Source organism: Notothenia rossii (assembly GCF_949606895.1).
Source record: "Notothenia rossii genome assembly, chromosome: 11".
NCBI lineage: Eukaryota > Metazoa > Chordata > Actinopteri > Perciformes > Nototheniidae > Notothenia > Notothenia rossii.
This window is the reverse complement of record NC_136910.1, coordinates 48,614,582-48,635,596: the sequence shown is the minus strand read 5'-3', so window position 1 is coordinate 48,635,596 and position 21,015 is coordinate 48,614,582. Positions and strand designations below refer to the sequence as shown.

At 40.3% G+C, this 21,015-nt stretch overlaps 2 protein-coding genes across 10 annotated transcripts in view; both read right to left on the bottom strand.

Annotated features, from left to right (window-relative positions):
- Positions 1–533: 533 nt before the first annotated feature.
- On the bottom strand, positions 534–5,660 carry LOC307023768 (eukaryotic translation initiation factor 4E-binding protein 2-like). The gene is made up of 3 exons (XM_079657314.1): positions 5,374–5,660; positions 943–1,131; positions 534–860 (listed from the first exon to the last, which is right to left on the bottom strand). Exons 1-3 carry the CDS (start codon positions 5,507–5,509, stop codon positions 835–837), a joined length of 351 nt encoding a protein of 116 aa, XP_079513440.1. The 5' UTR covers positions 5,510–5,660; the 3' UTR covers positions 534–834.
- Positions 5,661–6,336: 676 nt separating this feature from the next.
- Positions 6,337–21,015, bottom strand: part of ank1b (ankyrin 1, erythrocytic b) — an 80,412-nt gene continuing 65,733 nt past the window's right edge. For 3 of the 9 annotated variants that reach the window (XM_079656975.1, XM_079656978.1, XM_079656976.1), the window contains 7 exons: positions 20,425–20,583; positions 19,043–19,114; positions 11,722–12,367; positions 11,525–11,642; positions 11,085–11,156; positions 10,649–10,743; positions 6,337–10,424 (listed from right to left, as the gene is read on the bottom strand). In XM_079656975.1, the coding sequence (XP_079513101.1) occupies positions 10,675–10,743; positions 11,085–11,156; positions 11,525–11,642; positions 11,722–12,367; positions 19,043–19,114; positions 20,425–20,583 (1,136 nt within the window). In that variant the 3' untranslated portion in view covers positions 6,337–10,424; positions 10,649–10,674. The remainder of the gene's footprint in view (positions 10,425–10,648; positions 10,744–11,084; positions 11,157–11,524; positions 11,643–11,721; positions 12,368–19,042; positions 19,115–20,424; positions 20,584–21,015) is intronic. The other 6 variants (XM_079656981.1, XM_079656980.1, XM_079656982.1 and 3 more) reach the window with 5 other exon arrangements.

The following is a 21,015-nucleotide window of genomic DNA, read 5'->3' as shown; positions in this document are numbered from 1 at the left end:
ATGAAGAATACGTTTCTCTGTTGTCCACGTTCATAAAGCATAAAACAACAGCATCAGAGCACGGTGCAGAGTCTCTAGATGAGTTTACAGTAGTCCCTCGTTCTTATTAAACATCCATGTAGTCCGCTGTATAGAAGACTGTAGTTTCCATAGTTTCCACACAGCAGCAGACGCACATTTATGACGTCCGCTGGCGCATCATAAACACGTCGGATAGGGAAAGTGCATTCTGATTCTCTAAAGTCCTTTTGAATTCTCCTATCCACTATCCCTTAACCCCGTGACGTTTCACACAGAGGTCAAGGGATAGACGATAGGGTTAGACGTCAGGAGCTGATTTTTGGATTATCCGACCGCAACCCTAGTTAGAATAGGCTTCAGTGTTACGATCATAAGGGCATGCTTAAAAATGTGTTCTCCTTTTAGAGTCCCTGGCTCTTGATTTACACCGTATAACCAACAAATAATTTCAGTAATTTATCTGTGAAACATTTAATAATTTTAAGACCTAAAAAGTCATCAAATGAGTCAAATCACATAAAATATTGATTGTTTAATTTCAACAAGACTTTGACTTACTTGTCAAATATGTCACAGGTCATACAAAGTCAAGTGTATTCAAAGTAAAGAAACAATTATGCATGTTGTTTCGTAAGAGAACAACATTCTTACACATATTAAGCATTACAACAACAAAAAAATGCCATCTCGTTTTCAGAACGAATCTGAAGGAAGATTACCTGGCTCAGTAAGACTATGCTTCTTATGTCACTGGACATAAAAAAAAGAAATAAAAATGTTGGAAATCACTTTTATCCTTGCAGCAGAGGCTCTTCAGATATCCATTTCAAACTGGTCGTCTACAGGAGAAAGAAAAGACATTGGAGTGAGAAGAAGGAAGTGGATAATGGCTGCTCATGACAGATATACAGATCTGTTTACCTGCGCTTTCCTCTGTAAGCAGGCTGTGGTTGGAGTTATTGCAGGGGGGGGTCTGTTCCGGCTGGTTTCTGTCGCTGGGTTTGAGCGGCCTGGTGACCCCGGGGATGTCGGGCAGATTGGGGGGGGTGCGGGCGAGGGGGGACGTCCGACACTGCAGGAGGAACTTCCTGTCGTAGATGATTCTGGTACCTGTAGAAAGCAGCAGAAAAGACTTTAAAGTTCATTATTGTCCATATTTTGATACTAAAATAATATGTTGAATTTCAGGAGATCAAAATGTGCTGCAGCTGTATTCATAGTGTACATTCAGTTAAATAGCACTTGAGTCAGTTTAACTTAAAAATAAAATGAAATAAAATACAATTCAGCAGCTAATATCCACATTGAAGAATTCTAGCCAGTTCGAAAAAGATAAATATAAATAAATATAGAATAATTTCTGAATTGTAAGGTGTCCTTGGGTGCTTTGAAAGGTGCCTCTAAATACAATGTATTATTATTATTATTATTATTATTATTATTATTATTATTATTAATTTAAACAAAAATCTAAGCAACTAATCTCCACATTTAACATTTGTTACCAGTGGAAACATTATTAAAATATATTCAAGAAGATGTAGAAGCATACATTTAAAAGTGGTAACTTGTTTATTAGATATAAAATACAAAATAAATAGCATTTAACTCAATCTAATACAATACAATTTAACAAAATATAGCTCCAAGTATAGCACAATATAAATGAAAAATAATTCAATCATTATTAACATAAAGAAAGTATTAAAGATATTTATGATCCCTCATCCATCCCACAGTATTGTGAAGTACTTCTTGTTCCCCTTTAAGAGGACTGTTGTGTGTTCACTGCACACACGTCCATGACCAATGAATGACCCATTTCTTTTTGTCCCCGAGATCAGTCCACTAACCGTACCTGCACCAGTGCATGACATTAAGGATTTTGGGAGATGGCCCTGTGGGCCATCTAAGCTAATTTACAGATGGCCCTGAGCCCAATAGAGATTGCCCTGAAAAATGCGCGCGGATGAAATGGCACGAAGGGTTTGGGGGGCCTCCCCCTAGAACATTTAGATTTTTGCAGGCCTTAGATGCTGTCTGGTGCATTCTCTAGACTGAATTATAAGATGAACCACCACAATATTATATTGTACAATGTCAATGTTATTCTTCATTTCACTTGTTTGTTTGCTCTTGTTTGCTCGCTTGCATGTCCTGCATAGCTATAAGAAATACTTAAGTTGTTGGTCAAGATACATCTGATGAAGGCAAATGCCTTCATCCGATGGAAAAAAGTAGAAAACATTACATTCAGTTATAACTGCCAAAACAAACATTATTTACACTATTATGGCCCCTGTTAAAAATGTTTGTAATGTTATCTACTGTAAGTTGGTCGAACGAATGCCTCCTCATCCAGAAGCTGACCGAGCAGACCCGAGCAGCAGTCGAGAGGAGCCGAGCGCATCCGCGAAGCACACAACATGTGACGTCGGAGTTCCCGTTAGCCGACAAATCTAAATCTCTTCGGTCAAAATAATTTCCCTTTAGCGCAAATACCGCTTCAGTTGCGCCACTTATGTGACAGACAAGAAGAGTATGTGACAGACAATAATAGTCAATTCTAATGTCTAACACTTAATGTGGAGAAAGAGATGTCCTGTCTAGGTTGATTGTGCGTTGATCTGTTGGTAATGCATCGGGGTTCCGGTGGGCATGTAAACAAATGCATAATGCTGCGCTATACTTTGTGGCCTCACCCGGTTGCATTGCGACACTTATTGTTTAGGTGTCTTTTAATAAGCAGGTAGTCATATCATTAGCTAGAACTAGCTGGATCTGATCGATATGGACATAAACGCGAGTGAAGTCTAATCTGACGGGAGAGAGAGATCAGCTGCTGCTGACGAGTCGACACGCAGCTCTGCATGATCACATGCAGCGGTGAGCGGACAAAACACACACTTCAGGTTAGAATATCACACGTAGCTATTTTAATTACCTCTCAAACTACCGTAACTAGTTATAGATATGTTTAGTTTTACTGTCGGGTCACTCATTACTGGATCCGCGAGCTGCATGATACTGGCATAATAGATTGCCCGATCGGGCAACCAGCAGGTGAGGCTTCATGGCCCGAGCTAAATACTAGATGGCCCCGGGCAGTCCTTAATGTCGAGCCCTGTGCACCAATTCTGTCTCATCTGTGTAAATCTGCCCTCATCTGTGGCAGAACACACTATCATTTATAATGGACGACATGTGTAACTTTCTCACCGCAGCAGAGTGAAAACACTTTTTTGCGTCACTCTTGTCATTGGAGATTTCTCAAGGTGTCAAGATTAGATATATGAGCAAAAAATGCTGAATACATTTATTGGCCAATAACTCAGCGTTTTGATGCGTGTGAAACTGGCTTTTAGTCGGTTGATGAGCCAAAAAACATATATATATATATATATATATATATATATATAATTTAGGTTTTCATGGCAAGTAGGTGAAAGTTTGTTAATTTTTAGTATCTTGCATGTATCCACGGAAACATATGTTGCTTTTAAAACACATAAGGTTATTATAAGCGCATGTTCTTCCTCTAGTCTACAGTATCACACACGTGTCCTGGTGAAGCCAAACTCTAGTAAACAAGTTGCCGCAGCTAAACAGCAGCCTGCTGTAATAACAAAACTATAAATAGGACGGGACCGAGGACGGGCTATATTTGAACATACTCGATTGTGTGAGAGCAGCTACAGCCTGAACACAGAAGATGCCAAAACCATCAAATATTTTAAATGTCCTTTATAAATAACAGTTTAAATGCCACAATATATATATAAATAAATAAAAAAATATATATTATTATTATTATTATTATCTGGTAGGATTATTCCCTTTTTTTCTATAGCGTATCCAAATATAAATCCATGGAGTAATGTTTACATTTACAAACCATTCACTTCAATCTATGGCAACACAGAGATATTCCATTGAACCAACATACTGTGTGAATTGGAGCAGTTTAAAATACAAATCTGGCAACATTTGGGGTCATAATGGTAAGTGGCAGCTAATAGGTCAGATAGGCTAACATTTGATAAGAAGGTCAGGTTCAATCCCCGGAATAACAGAATTTGGGAGGGGAAATGGCCTTTTCCAGGTGAGAATGTGTAATAGTTGGTGCTTTCCATGCTCCCATACTGTGCAGCATGTCAAACGTATGTCCCAAAGATAGTGCATCCTGTTACTATTTTTGCATCCAGCATGATTTACTGGCATATCTCAACCATAATGCTTTGCGGTGTTGATATAAGCAAGAGGGTCAAGTCCAAGTGTTGTGACGTAGGCCCAATCCCAAACCGCCCCCTACACCCTACCCCTCCGTTTTCACGTTCGTGGGGAGGGTCCGCCACATTAAGTGCTGTTCCAAACCAACGAGTGTGGAGCGGTGTGGAGGGGGAGTGGGCTCAAGCCATCAAACAGCGAGTCTGCATCGGGTGCTGACTGGAGACCGGTCTCTACCTGACCGGTCTCAATGCTGTGTGTGTCTGTCAGGAAACACGCTATTAACAAGTAGTTCCAGCAAACATCCACTGATAAACTGCGATGTTAACAACCTCATGATAACCTCATATTTTTTAACTTAGGATCGTATACCTGTGTTTAGTCTAGAAAAAGGTAAATGTGTGCATTTTATTATAAAGTTGTGTATATTTACAGACTGTTGCAAAAACTAAGAAGCTTATAAAAATTAGGTTTAAAACTAAACGAGCTTTACAAAAAAGTAACACAATTAAAGATGTTTGGAGTTTTATTTTAGTTATTAATTTTTAGCCTAAGAGATGCTGATTTGAAATACAGTCTATGATTTGAAACCGTTGTCACATACAGCTACGGCATTTCCTGTTTCTACCGGAGAGAGGGGAGTTTGTCCCAAAGCTTGCTGCTGTATTTAATCCCTCCATCTGACAGGAGGGAGCCTCGTTGAGCTGCGAGTGTCACTCCACGGAGTTCACTACGTCACGGAGGGGTAGTGTGATAAGGGGTAGGGGGTAGGGCGTGGTTTGGGATTGGGCCGTAGTATGCATGCTGCATGCTACAGTACTTCCCGAGGGCAGCTGCAGAAAATAGTATAAACAACGAGTGTTTTTGAACACAGCCTTTGTGAACGTGATCAGGGCGTTTGTGAAAAGGGAAAGTAACTCTCAATGAATCTCCCTATAACTAAATACATTTTGAACTTGAAATGCTGGTTTCGGGATCAACGTGACATTCTTCAGAAATGTCGTGTAGATTTTCCATGTAAGTGTCCCTTTAAATGCCCCCCCCCTTTCATTACTGATCTTTCTCTTAACGCATATCGTATTTAAACTGTGTTAAATCCAATAACAAGACCCAGTTCTTCGTTACCTCCTGGCGTAGTGCTGAACAGAGTCCCCCCGGGGGTCGTGGAGTAGTCCTGCGGCATGTGGGCAGCATCGTGGATGGTGACCCGTCTCACGGCCGGGATGTTCTGGCTCCTGGTGGGCTGGCCTGCCGCTGACATGTCTCACAACACGGTTCTGTTTTAATAATACTTAAAGGCCACAGACAGGGCTAGCTGCTTCAGTGGCTCAACACGCAGTGAAGCTGAGAAGTTACCTTGAGCCTCCACGTGGTGAGAGCAGGTCCAAAACATTCCAGGAACCTCCTTCAAAACAACATGTGGAGTGGAGCGCTGTGATTGGCTGGAAACATGGTTGTGACGCCCCCTGTTTCTAGCCAATCACAACACGAGGAGGTTTTATTTCTTCCGGATCTGCAGGCTGCTCTATCAATCCATGGATGTATAATCCAGGGGTATCAATTACAGATACAACTTCAATCGTAACAAATCCTTAATAAAAAAGTATTCACATTGATATAAAGAACAAAAATACATTTTGTTTTAAAATTACATGCAAAAAACCTTTTTCATGTAATCAAAAACATATTTGTAGTCATAGGAAACATCCAGTAAAATACCCAACGATTGTATGAAGTACAAATATTATGTGCAGGCCTACTATAAAAAACACAACAAATTAATAATATTTTTAAATATTTAAAAAAATAGTTTTCTATGGTATAATTTATATGGTAAGCATCAATCTATACAACCAATACAATCTACAATAAGAAATACTATAAAAACCTAATGTATTTGGAGCAGTTCTATAAAATAAATCAAATTGCTAATAAAATAAAAAAAGCATTTTGTATGGTTTTGATATGTTAGACCCCTAAAATAAAGCACTTTAAACTCCCAATAGTCAATGTAGGAATGTTATTGAATACAAATATATATATAAAAGCTGCACTAATTTCCCATTTTACAAAAAACATGACACCACATTTATGTCACATCTTTGTTTATTAAGTCTTGTAAATGGTTTGAGCTGGTGTACAGGGTAAGATGATCTATACATATGTCAGAATGATTCTGATTGAAAGGCTTGTATACATATTCACGTTTGTTTATCCTCTCTCCAGGACAATACAAAAGAAAAGAAAACAAGTGGTCATAGCTACGAAGCCTCTACATTCCCCATGATGTGGGCGTTGGCCTACTCTAGATAATGCTTAAAGAACATCCATAACAACTCTATGAGGGTGCATAGCATTCTAATTAAATATATTTTGTCATATATTTATACACATATTTTCATAAAAACAGATTTTTTTCTGCATGTGCGCAGTTGCATTCCTTAGGATAGATAAATATGATATTGCGTTTACATTGTCATGTATCCATTCTAAAGGAGTATAGGTGACCTCTATTCTTTCGCCACAGTTAATTTTACAATACTCTTTTTTTAAATACATCGCCATAGGTTACACGTCCTCTCAGGTCACAAGTCTGGTAAAAACTCTCTTTTCTTCCCCCTGATCCAACAAGGTTTCAAACCAAACACCATCACACATTCTCTCTCTCTCTCACTCACTCACTCACTCACTCACTCACTCACTCACTCACTCACTCACTCACTCACTCACTCACTCACTCACTCACTCACTCACTCACTCACTCACTCACTCACTCACACACTCACACACTCACCCACTCACACACACACACACACACACACACACACACACACACACACACACACACACACACACACACACACACACACACACACACACACACACACACACACACACACACACACACACACACACACACACACACACACACACACACACACACACAGATACACACCGTGGAGTTGTACTGATGTTAGTACAAAGGCTCAATGACTTGTTTGATTCAAATTGCAAATCTAAGTTATTGTTCAGGAAGGAAGCAGAAGAATTACATTAAAATAAACTTCAGCCATAAATCTTTTTTGGGTGGCCACATCGAATATCTTCTAATTTTCAAAATGGATTAATACCAACTACATTTGAGCGTACAGGTACCACACCTGACAGACATAATCCCTTCTCTAATACTTTTCTCATAAACCAGCAAAGAAAATGTTTTCTTGTTATAAGTAGGTTTTTTTTACATTTTATGTCCAACATGAAAGTCAAAATAAGTTTTAAACCTTTCCCCAGAGACATTTTTAAATTGTAGTCTTGGTGGCTACTTTGTCAGAATCGACAATTTAAAGGACTATACAACTGTAAGCTGATCATATTAATGGAGAGAAATGTCCACAGCGTCAACGGACTGTAATAGGATTGAATGCTGTCCCACGACTGTCAAATCCACCAATGAAGAAAGCAACTATACTGTAGGGAAAACTCTACATGCTAAACATGACACAAATATATTATACCATTTGGGGTTTAAATCTCGAAATTGTAAGGATTATTTCCTGAACACAAGATGAATTAAATTGTCTTTAACATCCCCAAATCTAACTCCCTTCTTGCGCTGATACAGTACAAGAGGTGATATAGAAGGTAACTCGTCACTTTAGATGAATAATGCTACAGCTAACTTAAATAAAACACTTAATATTAATTTAATGAAACTTTCCTGTTGGAAGAGGTTACTGACTACATACTGAATGCTTCACGTCTCCTCTTTGTTCTTACTTGAATCAAAGAGCTCTCCACCACACACACACACACACACACACACACACACACACACACACACACACACACACACACACACACACACACACACACACACACACACACACACACACACACACACACACACACACACACACACACACACCATCCTGCTCTTGCCCCCCTCCTTTACATCCCTATCCCGCCCAAAACACCAACGCCTTCCTCAGAAACACTCACTTTGTGCCCCTCACTCGTCTGTGAAAGGAGGACTTGGAACATAACAAGGAAAAACATTTTGATTCTGACCGAGCAGAACGGAAAACCTGAGTGGAGTAACAGTGGAAAACGTGTGATATGTAATAAACATGTGCTATATCAGATGATGCTCTTGTGTGCACTGACAGGGCATGAAAACATGTGCATTTGTGTGATGTAGAACTAATGAACTCGCTCATTCATTCATTCAATCGGCGTCTCACTCTTTCAGGCTACAGTAGCATTTACAGCACTTCAATATTGTCCCATTAAATGTGCTACTATGGTACGACCCCGTCAGGTTTCTGCATAAAGGAAGTGCGTTGGAGATGAAGAGAACGATGGGCGGGTTGCAGTGACGTCAGTGTATGAAAATAATAAAGACATTAATCAAAAACACAAATGGAGCTAGGTTGCAGCACTCCTTTTTTTCGGTACGGTAATATATCCTGATTTAATTTTTGCTACGTTAGGTGCTGAAAAACAAAGAATCCCTCTCATGCTAGAGCTGTATCTGACTGATGCCTAACTCAAATGCTTTCCCAGAGATTTAGTCATCTACACCGTTCCAAATCATGTATTTCCAGAACCCTGGCTAGCATCTTCATTGTTCTTGCCAGTATTATTGCGGTGGCAAACTCAAAAATCCGACGCTCTCCGACTAGGCAATACGTTTTTATTTTATGTCACATGTTTCTGATTATGTGTGTGTGCTTTTGTTTGTGTGTCTTCACAGTTCTCGAGTCTGGGGTCAGTGTTAATAAGACAATCACAGTGCTACCTGTCTGTCCCCGCTGCCCGTCACAATCCCATGTTGTACTCTCGTAGCAAGATGCTATTTTACGCCTGCTACCATTGAACTACAAATCCCTGTACCCCCCCCCCCCCCAGGTGAATCCTTGTTTACGATGCAACCACTGTGTTCAAATGAATGAATGTACATTTTGACGGTGAGGTGCTACAGCTGTTTCAAACAGATAAAGAGGGAGCACATGCAAAGTTTTCAGCGTTAAATGTAGGAGCTAATAAATGCTGATAAGAGGCCTGTGATTTTTTAAAACTGCATATTGACTGAGGCTACTGATAAGGATCAAGATACCGCGCGCTACTTGGAGAAATGACGGAAGAAGTTAGAAAAAGGTCACGATGGAGGAAATCTTTGTGACGTCGAGCCGCTGCACAATACAATCAAGCAACCAACCCCTATCCAAAGGAAACACCAGGGGCAAAATGTTCCTCACATTGGTCGGACAAATACTTTAAAAACCAAGGTGGACCGAAGGAACGGAAAAACACACAAGCTTCATCCACAAAGGAAAAGACGTTAGCAGCACACGCAGACAGGTACACTCACGAGCGGGGGGCGGGGGAGCAGAGCACGGCGGCTTTTCTTGTTCCGCCGTGACATCCACAGGGCTCAAGAGCCAATCATGAGGCAGGGCTCAGCTCCAAGCCAAGAAACACATGCGGTAGAGAATACGCGCACACATACACACACACACTGACACATGTCCACGTAGCATAGAGTGCATATATCACATTGAGAATAATAGGGGACAGTGAAAGAAGCATCAGTAGGCTCAGCAGGAGCTTAGCTGTATACGGAACCGTCCATCGAGGGATCGATCTTTTTTTCTTTTTTTTTGTGTTATTGGACTCAACTTGCCGACACACACAACTCCTGTTGGCGGGAATAGGGTCCTTAAAAAAGGCCCCAGCTTGGGCCAGCCCCGTACCTTGTACCGCTTCAGTTTGTAGATAATGACAGTTCAAAAGGTCAAAGGGCATGCACCAGCAGTCATCATGCGATTACAGTTCACAGGAAGCACTTTTTGTTTAGTTTTTTTTTCTCGGTTGTTTTACTGACATTTATGTTTTTTTGTAAAAAAAGAAGAAGAAGAAGAAAAAGAATCATGCCTTAGTCTAGTTGATATTTTCATTTTCGATTATCTTTACAAATGTTATAAAACTACAAGTTGAACTTTTCTTTCATGGTGCTCCATGTTCACACGTTGAGGATGTTTCTGTGTTTGTCATTTTGTAGTTTGCACTTCTTAAGTCTTTGTCTCACACTTCCTCTCCTCCCCATCCTCTCATTTCCATCTGCGCTCTGGTTGTGTTTTTGTGGAGGATGATTTGGCAGTGGCTTTCCGGTCCTAGAAAAAAAGAGACGAACAGCATTTAGAAACAAAACCCAGGAAAAGTGAATTTGCCCTTCCAAAATAAAACAAAAAGTGTAACTGAATGCCAAATCATTTATGCCCAAATTCTAATTTTGCACAGAAATGGAACAGCAAGTGAGAGACTTTTGAGTCCGATAAGTTGCTGTAGGCTCTGTCCAAGCACTGGGATGCACTCGTGCTTGTTGTGTGTCCCGTACCTGGAGGACCGGGCAGTATTTGTATTTCAGTGTTTAACTCTCCGCAGAATGGTGCGCTGCGCTGACTGAGCGCCCTTTCTCTCATCCACCCCCACCTGGAGCAAGGAGGCAGGGAGGAGGGAAGGAAACAAGACTCGGACCAGTTAACTGCTGAAGCCTCTACATGTAACCAAAAAACTTGTCTCTCCGTTAGCCGACCGATGTGGCTCTCTGCAGTCCCAAGATACAGACAACAATGACATGATGATGGTTATGCCTCACACTCACAACTATTAAATACATTTAATTCAATTATGACTTCCTCCTTTAGAGTTGAAATTACCCTTAACTCAGATTTGACAACAAATTATAGAGGCTTTGTTGTCAAATCTGCTTTCAACATTTGGCTTGTGGCTATGTGGTGGAATATGAGAGGATGAAAAAAGGACTGACGCACCTTTCTGGCAAGCGTGCGTCCGTGTTCGTCTACAAACCGCACCTCGGCAGCATAGTCCTTTTTCTCTTCTCTCTGTACAAGAACAACAAAATGTACATATAAGAACCAATTCATAGTACCCACTTTTACATGAGAATAAATAGTTTGCAAAAAGAATTAATCATGGCCGATATTATATTTATATGTGTTGCAGCACACAACACATCATTTTTGTCGGGGTCTGGGAAAAATGCATTTTGATGTTGACTTCTAAAGACAAAATAATGACTGTCTTCAACGAGGTTCCCCCTCCAGGCGCAGGAAGCGACTGATGGTCGGCGACCTGACCTGGCCCCGCCGCTGCTCTGCAAGCACTTAGGCCCGCCTCCTGGGGAGAGAAGCCCCGTCCCCTGTCAAAGGGCTGCGTGCGCTGCAGCACATGAGTAACTCGTGTCACACACCGGGGTCAGCAGAGCCTCCTGCACGCTGCCTTCCTGCCCCGACGACACCGAGCCCCCCCAGCCCTGCAGCGAGTCCTTGTCTGCCAGGTAAGGCTGAAACGCTCCGCCTCCCACCATCCTGGAGAGCAAATAATATCAAATTGTTATATTCTTATTGTTTCTTGATTCATATGTAGATTTGCCAAGAGGTACCGTACCGGTTATCCCCGTTGTGGTCCGACCCTCGACTCAGTCCCGAGATCTCAGTCCGCTGGGCGTACACCTGCTGGCCTGCAACGACAGAAAGCCCTTCCACTGAACCCAGCCCTACACCCCCCCCTCCTCCTCCTACTGCCAGGACCTCCCCTCTCCTCCCGTCCGACCTCTGACCTCCCAGCTGGCCGTTCAGGTTGACCTTGGGCACGGCGCCACTGGCCCTCACCCTGTTCCATTCTGCCAGAGCAGTTGCTGGCTCCTGTGGCGTCTCCTCCTCCTCAACCTCCCCTTCCTCCTCCTCCTCTTCCTCCTCCTCCTCTTCCTCCTCCAGCTCCATGATGGAGCCGCTGGCCCCGCTGCTTGGGCGCCCCAAGCTGTAGGGAAGGGAGAGCGTGGTGCCCTCCGAGTCGTCGGCACGACTGCTGCCATCCAATGAGGAGTCCTCCACTGTGACTAATGAGGGGCTGACCCCCGCGGGCCACACCTGAACATCGGACATCTCCATTAACGTGTCTTCTTCGGTGGTGGCGATGGGGGCGCACTCCAGGCTGGAGACTTCCTGCCAGTAGGGCTCTGCTCCCAGAGGGGAGGGCAGGCTGTACTGCATGGAGGCCGGGGACAGCATCTCATCCTGCACCAGCCCATAACCTGAGGGGGGACAGGGCGAGACAAAAGAGAGACTAACACCACGCAGGCACAGCCGGGGCAGGATGGGGGGGGGGGTTGATTGTTTCTCCAACCTGTGAGGAAACAGTGGGCTCAGCCCTGTCCCAATATACCAAACTATGGACTAGAATCAAGATTTATAAAGCCAATAATGTAGGATCAGGATATATCTATTTTATTGAATGAGCAATCATTTCATTAAGGAAGCCTTAGGAGGCAAGATAGAAAACATATCTATTGTGATCTTTTTACAAAGTGTGAACTTGTTCAATTTCTCTTTGTTGTTAATTACTTAACATGTCTTAAAAAAGGTTATGACAAGATAATCTTTAATAAAATAAATGTTAAGCTAGAATCAATTTAGTTTATTTATTACAATTCAATTAATTTGAGTGACTTCAATCAGAGAATATGTATTGTTGTTGTAACACTCATTTTGACCACAAGAGGCTGAAGTATATCCACAATAAAGGGTTGAAAAGATAGTTATGTAACATTGTGGTGAGTATTTTTCTTTTATCTCCACTATCTTGCCGCTAAGGAAATCATAAATGCATCTACCTGCACTTTTCTTTTTCACCCATTCCACATTTAAACAAAAATAAAATAAAGAATTATCCTGCCAAAACATTTGTTCACCTGTTATAGATGTAGATAAACAATTCAGACCCTACATACAAAAAATGAACTGTTTTTGGACTGATACTTGTGGGTTTGATTCAAGCACTTTGGTAATTGGCATTGGGACAAAGCGATAAGAGTGAGGTGAGGGTCAGAGGGGTTTGCTGTATCACCAGTTGTCCGTGAGGTGACGGGTGCAGAGCTCTAGCTTGCCACAGTGAGAGAAAGGGAATCTGCAGAACATACACTTGTTTCTTTATAAGCAAAAAAGTCTAAAGTTATACAGCATATGAACCCTGGGGTTGGCACGATATAAATGTATCATAAGTAACATCTGAGGAAAAAGTGGCAATTGGATTTAAGTAGCCATAGTTAAAAGAGGCTGGTTATTTAAAATGTTCATATATAGTGGTTTAATACAACCAATATTCAAATCAAAGTAGTTCAAGTACATACTTTTATTACGTACGTTCATTTAATTAAAAAAAGCATTAACTGTAATAACTGTTGAGTGTTAACTAATAAAGGATTAGGCTGTGTGCTGTACATTACATTTGTAATAAGCTGTGATACAAGGATCAAAGCTTCATTAAATGTTTTTGACCATCTATTATCGTTCCAACCCATTTCACACGTTTCTGATTGGGAGTCAGTAGCATCTTGCAGATTCTGCTGAATGCAAGATCCTGTGGCTCTTGCATCATAAGAGGCATGCGTTTGCTTGTGTCTGCATCCCAGGCATCCAAATAAAGACCACACACACTAACACACACGTACACACACATTAGAGAAAGAGTTTTTTTAACAGATTATGCCACTTTTACAACTTGGTCTATATTTGATACCTTTTGAATACTGAATTGGTCACATTTTGCAGCATGATTTGATGTTGTTGTTATTCTGCAAACCTCTTCAGATTCAGGAAGATTACTTTTATGAACTAATAGTAAATGAATAATATATATTTTTGCGATAACAAAATATGTTTAACAACTTTCTTTATAGAACTATAATTAGCTACTTATAAAGAAAGAGCTTGATTAAACCAGTAAAATACACAAGGACAGACAAACACACTTTATATTCAGTGATACTTTGTCAATTATTCACTAAAATGTACTTTTTGGCGCATATCAAAAGTTAGATATTTTTGATTAAAAGTAAATACAGTTAAATATGTTTGTGATTTTATTCGAAATGTTATTTAATTTAAATATTTTAGTACATTATCCTATTCATTAATTTTTAAGATATATAGGATTTGTTTCCACCGCTGGTGTTTTTTCTTTTGTTTCCTTTAATAATATGATTGAGAGCATTTTTATTCATTATCTATGATATGAGTTCTACATCAAGACGTGGTAAACGACCTTTAGAAATAAATGTTGAAAAGTGAATGAACCTTATAATCTAACAATCTGTGTTTTTCATTAGTGATATTTGAAGACAGCAATACTTTTGTATATGTGACCTGTTTGGATCGGGGAAGCCCGATTACTCTGAGTTCAAATGTTTCATCAATGTTTTCAGATGAATGAAATAAGGGCAAAACTAAACAGTAATGGAGTACTTCACCCAGAATGAATGTGAGGATGCGTTCACACTGCTGTGCTTCAATTAGATCAACTACAGTATAGTTATTTTGTTAAATCAAATACATTTAAAAAACAGATTTTGATCATGGTTGTACACATTTGTTATAATAATTTTTTACATTTTTATATTTTCATTGTCTATTATATATATATATTCATTTTGTTCTATGTTTTGTCCTCGACCTTGTACTTTCCTTGTCATTTCAGTTCCTGTGAATGTGTATTGCATGCACCAAACACCAATACATTTCCTAGTCAGTGAAAACACACCAGGCAATAAGCCTTCATTTGAAGGAATATGAAAGAAAAGAATGCTTACTTGAGAAAATACATAACATTTATCTAATCGAACCTGCCGTAATGTAGCTGTGGAACACTACGAAAGAACGTAGCTAGCTGTATATGGTCCATAATTAACATTATCCTGCGACAGGACCCATTTCAAACTCGTATACATATATACGGTAATGTCCAGCTTTTGTAAGAAAATGATTGAGTGATACAAAATAGCAAAATCTACCTTACTTTCTAATTTCAGATTTAAATCATTTTTGGTCAAATTGTTGCAAACAGAACGCCAGCCATAAAATCTATGGTCAATACAAAATATGTATTAATGGGTGAAATACCTCTTTACTGAGTAGTTGTCTCAGAGTGTATGTGTGTATGGATTACATGTGAGTAAGCATGTGTGTGTGTTTCTGGGATGGTAGAGGGCCAGGATGATGGCATGTGGCGTCAGAATGAGGGGAACTGGGAGGAATGAGTGAGCATTAGAATGAGAGTTAAATGAATCTGGGTTAGCCTTTCCCTTCGCTCCTGCTATTTAGAACACACACATACACAGACACACACACACACAGGTGTCAAAGGCACAGGATGTGGTGAAGCACAAATAAACTCCACAGAGATTGTCATAGCACAAGAAAACAACAGAAAACAAACACACTGCACAGCACACCACCACTTTACACACACACACACACACTCACAAAACTGCACTTATATTTAGATGAGGACACACACTTCTAGCCCACAGGTGAGCCTCAAATGCACACAAATCATCACACACACCCAAACCAACACACAAACACACCTCGCAGCAATATCCCTGCTGGCAGATAACGTTTAGACAATGTTAACGGGGAGTCCGTCGTCACACATGGGCAACACATCGGTTATACAAATCTAATTAAAGTCATAGCTTGTGTTTGAAGTGGGGTTGTATGAGGTACTTATACATAGTCAGTGTATTGCCTACAGCAGATGGCAGATTAGAGAAACAGACCGGGGTAAAAGCAGGGAAATAAAGCACTGTTTTGCTATGGCAGAAAATATCTTGCCATGTAAAACAATATATCTTTATCAGTTTAGGTGTATGCTATATTTAGATTTGTCCTCTTTAATTTGCAGCATCTTTTGAAGCCATTATACTACCCATTGATTCCATACTGCAAGCACTACTATTTAGACATACTTATGGCTATTTTACTAATATATATTTAGACTGTAAGTGTAAATATGACACTGAATTTGATCTCGTTGCACTGTCATCGCTACTACCTCTGCTTTTACCACTCTTATTTATTTATTTATTGTGTCTATTTTTTACTGCAGTGTGAGTTGCTAAAGAAATGTTGTTGTACTTTGTATGATAACAAATAAAGATATATTCTTATCCTCCCTGCTGGTCTATAGCTGAGATTTCTGTGTTCTGCAAGTTCAAATGTCTGGCTGTTTTCTTTTGGTGGCTAAAATACATCGACCTGTGCAAAGCAGCACATCGCTTAGCTTCCATTCCAGTATTTTTCTCTGCTTTACCAAACTTCCAGCTACTGTAGGTAAAACACTGACCTAATACAAAACCCACAAAAAAAAGTAAACTGTCTCTTTAAATGTCGGGATGTAGACTGATTTTGATGAAGAACAATTCTGATATATACACTGAACAAAAATATAAACGCAACACTTTTGTTTTTGCTCCCATTTTTCATGAGATGAACTCAAAGATCTAAAACATTTTCTATATACACAAAATAACCATTTCTCTCAAATATTGTTCAGAAATCTGAAAAAATCTGTGATAGTGAGCACTTCTCCTTTGCAGAGATAATCCATCCCACCTCACAGGTGTGGCATATCAAGATGCTGATTAGACAGCATGATTATTGCACAGGTGTGTCTTAGGCTGGCCACAATAAAAGGCCACTGAAACGTGCCGTTTTGCTTTATTGGGGGGGTCTGGGGGGGTCCGAAAACCTGTCAAGTTGAACCCTAACCCTAACCCTAACATGTCACCCACTGACACATTAAAAAATGTTTTAGGGTTTAACCCTAACCCTAACATGTCAGTACCTCTTACTGTCAAATGTAAGTAACTTAGTAAGTGTCATTTACTGGGCAAAGGAGAAGTGCTCACTATCACAGATTTTTTCAGATTTGTGAACAATATTTGAGAGAAATGGTTATTTTGTGTATATAGAAAATGTTTTAGATCTTTGAGTTCATCTCATGAAAAATGGGAGCAAAAACAAAAGTGTTGCGTTTATATTTTTGTTCAGTGTATAATAAGAGACAAAAAGTATAGTCCCATGGATCTAACACTGAGGAATATGATTCACTTTGCCCATGGATGAAAGACATCCTGCCACAGCAACATTGTACATAGAACATTATGTACTATGCAGCTGACCATGTTACAGCGTAGCATTAAACACAACAACATTTATTTTACAGGTTAAGAATTACAAAAAAACACACATTTGTTTGTTAATAAAGCATTACAAAACGAGACTGAAATACACCCATTGAACAGAGAAAACATTTTAGACTGTACATTGAAAGCATGCCATGCACATAAAGATGTCAGAAACAAAAGCAGTTAATTATTTTCAGGAAACTCACTCGTCCCAGTCACTGTTCACACCAAACCATCTAAAGGACACCTGGGTACAACTGGGTTTTAAGACCTTTTTTACGAATACAAAAAAATATAATACTAAGAACACTTTGTCTTGCAAGGAAATTCAAAGACTTCCTGTTTGAAAAAAATTATAATATATGCAAATCAAATCTTTGCAAGCAGGAACAAATTAAAGTTATTTTATTATTTACTAAACCCAGGTCTGAAACACACACACACACACACACACACACACACACACACACACACACACACACACACACACACACACACACACACACACACACACACACACACACACACACACACACACACACACACACACACACACACACACACACACACACACACACACACACACACACACACACACACACACACACACACACACACACACACACACACACACACTGTAACAGCAAAGCATGCGGCATGCACATGCACAAACTGTAGTACACACACAGAGCTGATTGAGAGAGGAGGAAGAGGAGGAGGAGAGGGTCCCCACTCGACTGAACGGGGGAGGAGCGCAGGAGAATAAGATGGCAAGAGAAGGAGGAGGCCCAGAGGTCAACATGAGGTCATATGAGGTCAGAGGTCGGACAGGAAGAGCTGTGAGGAAGAAGAGCAGGACAGGGGAGGAAGAGGAGGAGCAGGGCGGCTGGGCAGCGGATATGACATGTCACAGGTTCAGAGACAGACTGAAGGAAGGACGGAAAGAGAGAGAGACAGAGACTGTCCTGAGCAAAGGAGACACTTTGAGACGGCCAGAGCATTGCAGTTGTGTTGCAATGTCAGCTGTCAATCAAACTAAATATGTCTGTCTCTTTCCCAGTGAAAGAAAGAAAGAAAGAAAGAAAGAAGAGAGAGAAACAAGGTATGAAGGCCCAGAGCACACTATCATCTGCACTATCAACCACTTTTGAGTAGTGCACCATCACAGACACACATGTACACACACACACACGCACACACACGCACACGCACACGCGCACACGCACACACACACACACACACACACACACACACACACACACACACACACACACACACACACACACACACACACACACACACACACACACGTAATCTAAAACAATCTCAAACATACTAAATTGAAAATCAGAAATGAATCAAGTGTTGACTTGTTTATTGCTTTTAAAATGATGTCAGTTATAGCAAATGTGAGTGTTTCTCATATGAGGTAAGAAGAATCAAAACGTCATGTTTAGGGCTCCAGTATGAGGTGTAATAAATGGCAGTGGCCCAGTGAGGAGTGCACAGAGGCGGCGTTGGTGCATGCTGCAGAAGGCTGGGTTCATGGTGGGAGAATGACACCATTTCTCAAATCTCAGAAACATCATCTCAGCTTTCATTACCAATCATCATCATCATCATCATCATCATCATCATCATCATCATCATCATCATCATCATCATCATCATCATCATCATCATCATCATCATCATCATCATCAGCAGCAAACCACCATGCAGCCCGACTCCCCTTCAACTTACCCCTTCTGAAAAACGGGGGTCTAATAACTCGGGGCTTGCGCACATGGCGCGTTGGCCTTTTGTCCGTGACCTCTTGTGGAGCAACAGAAACAAAGTAAAACGGCTGGTACCAAAACTCCTGTTTAAGAATTTCTTCTATGATTTTAAGTAGAGCTGAATATACCAACTGTTGGGACCAATATATTCGTCTGAGTGAACACATTCTAGGATCAATAATAATTGTGAAATAATGGTAGAATAATAAGCTTCTCAAGTGAAACATCTTGAATTATTAAGCATTTTAGAAATCATCTTTGATCAAAAACTACCAAATACATCTAATAGCTTACTCTGCAATTGAAGTAATCGAGCCTCCTATTAAGTTTGAATCCAAATTCTGTCTTAAGTTTAAATGTTCCTTTTTTTGATCACATCATTGAACAATCAGACATCAGTCCAACCATAACAATACTAGTATTCATTCCATATATTGCCCTCAACACTTTTAATGAATGACAATTAGGGCCGCACAATTAAAATGTTGAATAATATATTGAAAAAAGTTATTTAAAGCTGCAGAGGAATACTGCCCAGAAAATCACATTCTACAGATCATCTTAAAAAATAAAATAAAATAAATAATTTAATATATTTTTCAATGATAATAAAAAAATATCAAAATCCTAATGTCGTAATCAATTGTGATATCAGTTAAAAAATAAAGTAATGGCAATTTGTTTTTCCTTCAAATTGTCCAGCCCTATTTACAATCACATTTTGGCATTATTCAAACATACCCTGAATGGGGAATTGTATTCTAGTCTCATAATAGAAATGGATTTATAACTTGCTATATAAGGTAAAGTCAAATGATCTAACCTTGGAGATAGACTGACTTTAGTGTAACAAGGCGGTAAGACTTACGACCCGTCCACACTACAGCTTCGACAGCTTCAAAAACGGTTTCCAACGCGTCTGCCCATTCACTTTGAATGGGGTGACGTCACGTTGCCTCGCTTTTCGCCAAACTGAATTGTGGGTAGCAGAGCGGAGCTTTCCTGGCTTTTCAGGCTGCAAAAGTTGAGCAATGTTCAACTTTTGAAGCTTCTGAAGCTTTCGGTGGAAGCGTCAGGCAATCAAATCATATGCCAGTACAAGCTCTAGCCAATCAAACCGCTGCTTGTGTGTCAGGGGCGGGAGATTCATGTGATTGGTTGTTGGTCGAGCTTCAGACACGCCCACCGGCAAGCTTTTTTTGAAGCTGTAGTGTGGACGGGTCGTAAATAAAAGATGAAATTATTTCAAAGTTGCTGTTTGAATGTAGCGGGCTAATTCACTGTTCATTGATAAGGATATAAATAGTTGACGTCTTCTGTGATGTTTGACGGGTTTGTGTGTCTCACCATTGAGGACGCTGGGGGACAGCAGGGTGGAGTCGCGGTCGCTGAGTCGGCAGGCCCCCACCTCTAAAGACCCGGGCACCAGCTGTTGAGGCTGACCCTCCAGAGAGGTAATGATGTCGGCACGATCGATGTACTTCAGAGCCGTGTAGAGGCTCTCCACTGAGAGGGAAACACAGGGAGTGGGGAGGGAGACAGGTAACAGAGACAGGGAGACAAACAGGGAGGTATGGGACGTGGACAGGGAAGTCAAACAAATATTTTAGAGAGCATTATGTTTCATCAAAAAGACATTCGACAATTGAATAGACAAAAACAGACTCACAGAATGGGGATTTACTCATTTGTAACATGTCTAACCGTAGTGGATCACATCATATAGAACAGGGATGTCAAACTCAATTTCATCTCGGGCCACATTAGCATGGTTGCACTCAAAGGGCCAGTTTTATACACATACAAAAAATACATATATAAATATTTAATATATATAAAATAATGTATTATATTACATTATTGCCTTTGCATTGGATTATTATCGGATAGGGTAATAACTTCATAAGTCTCTTCAGTGAGAATGTCACAAAATGATTA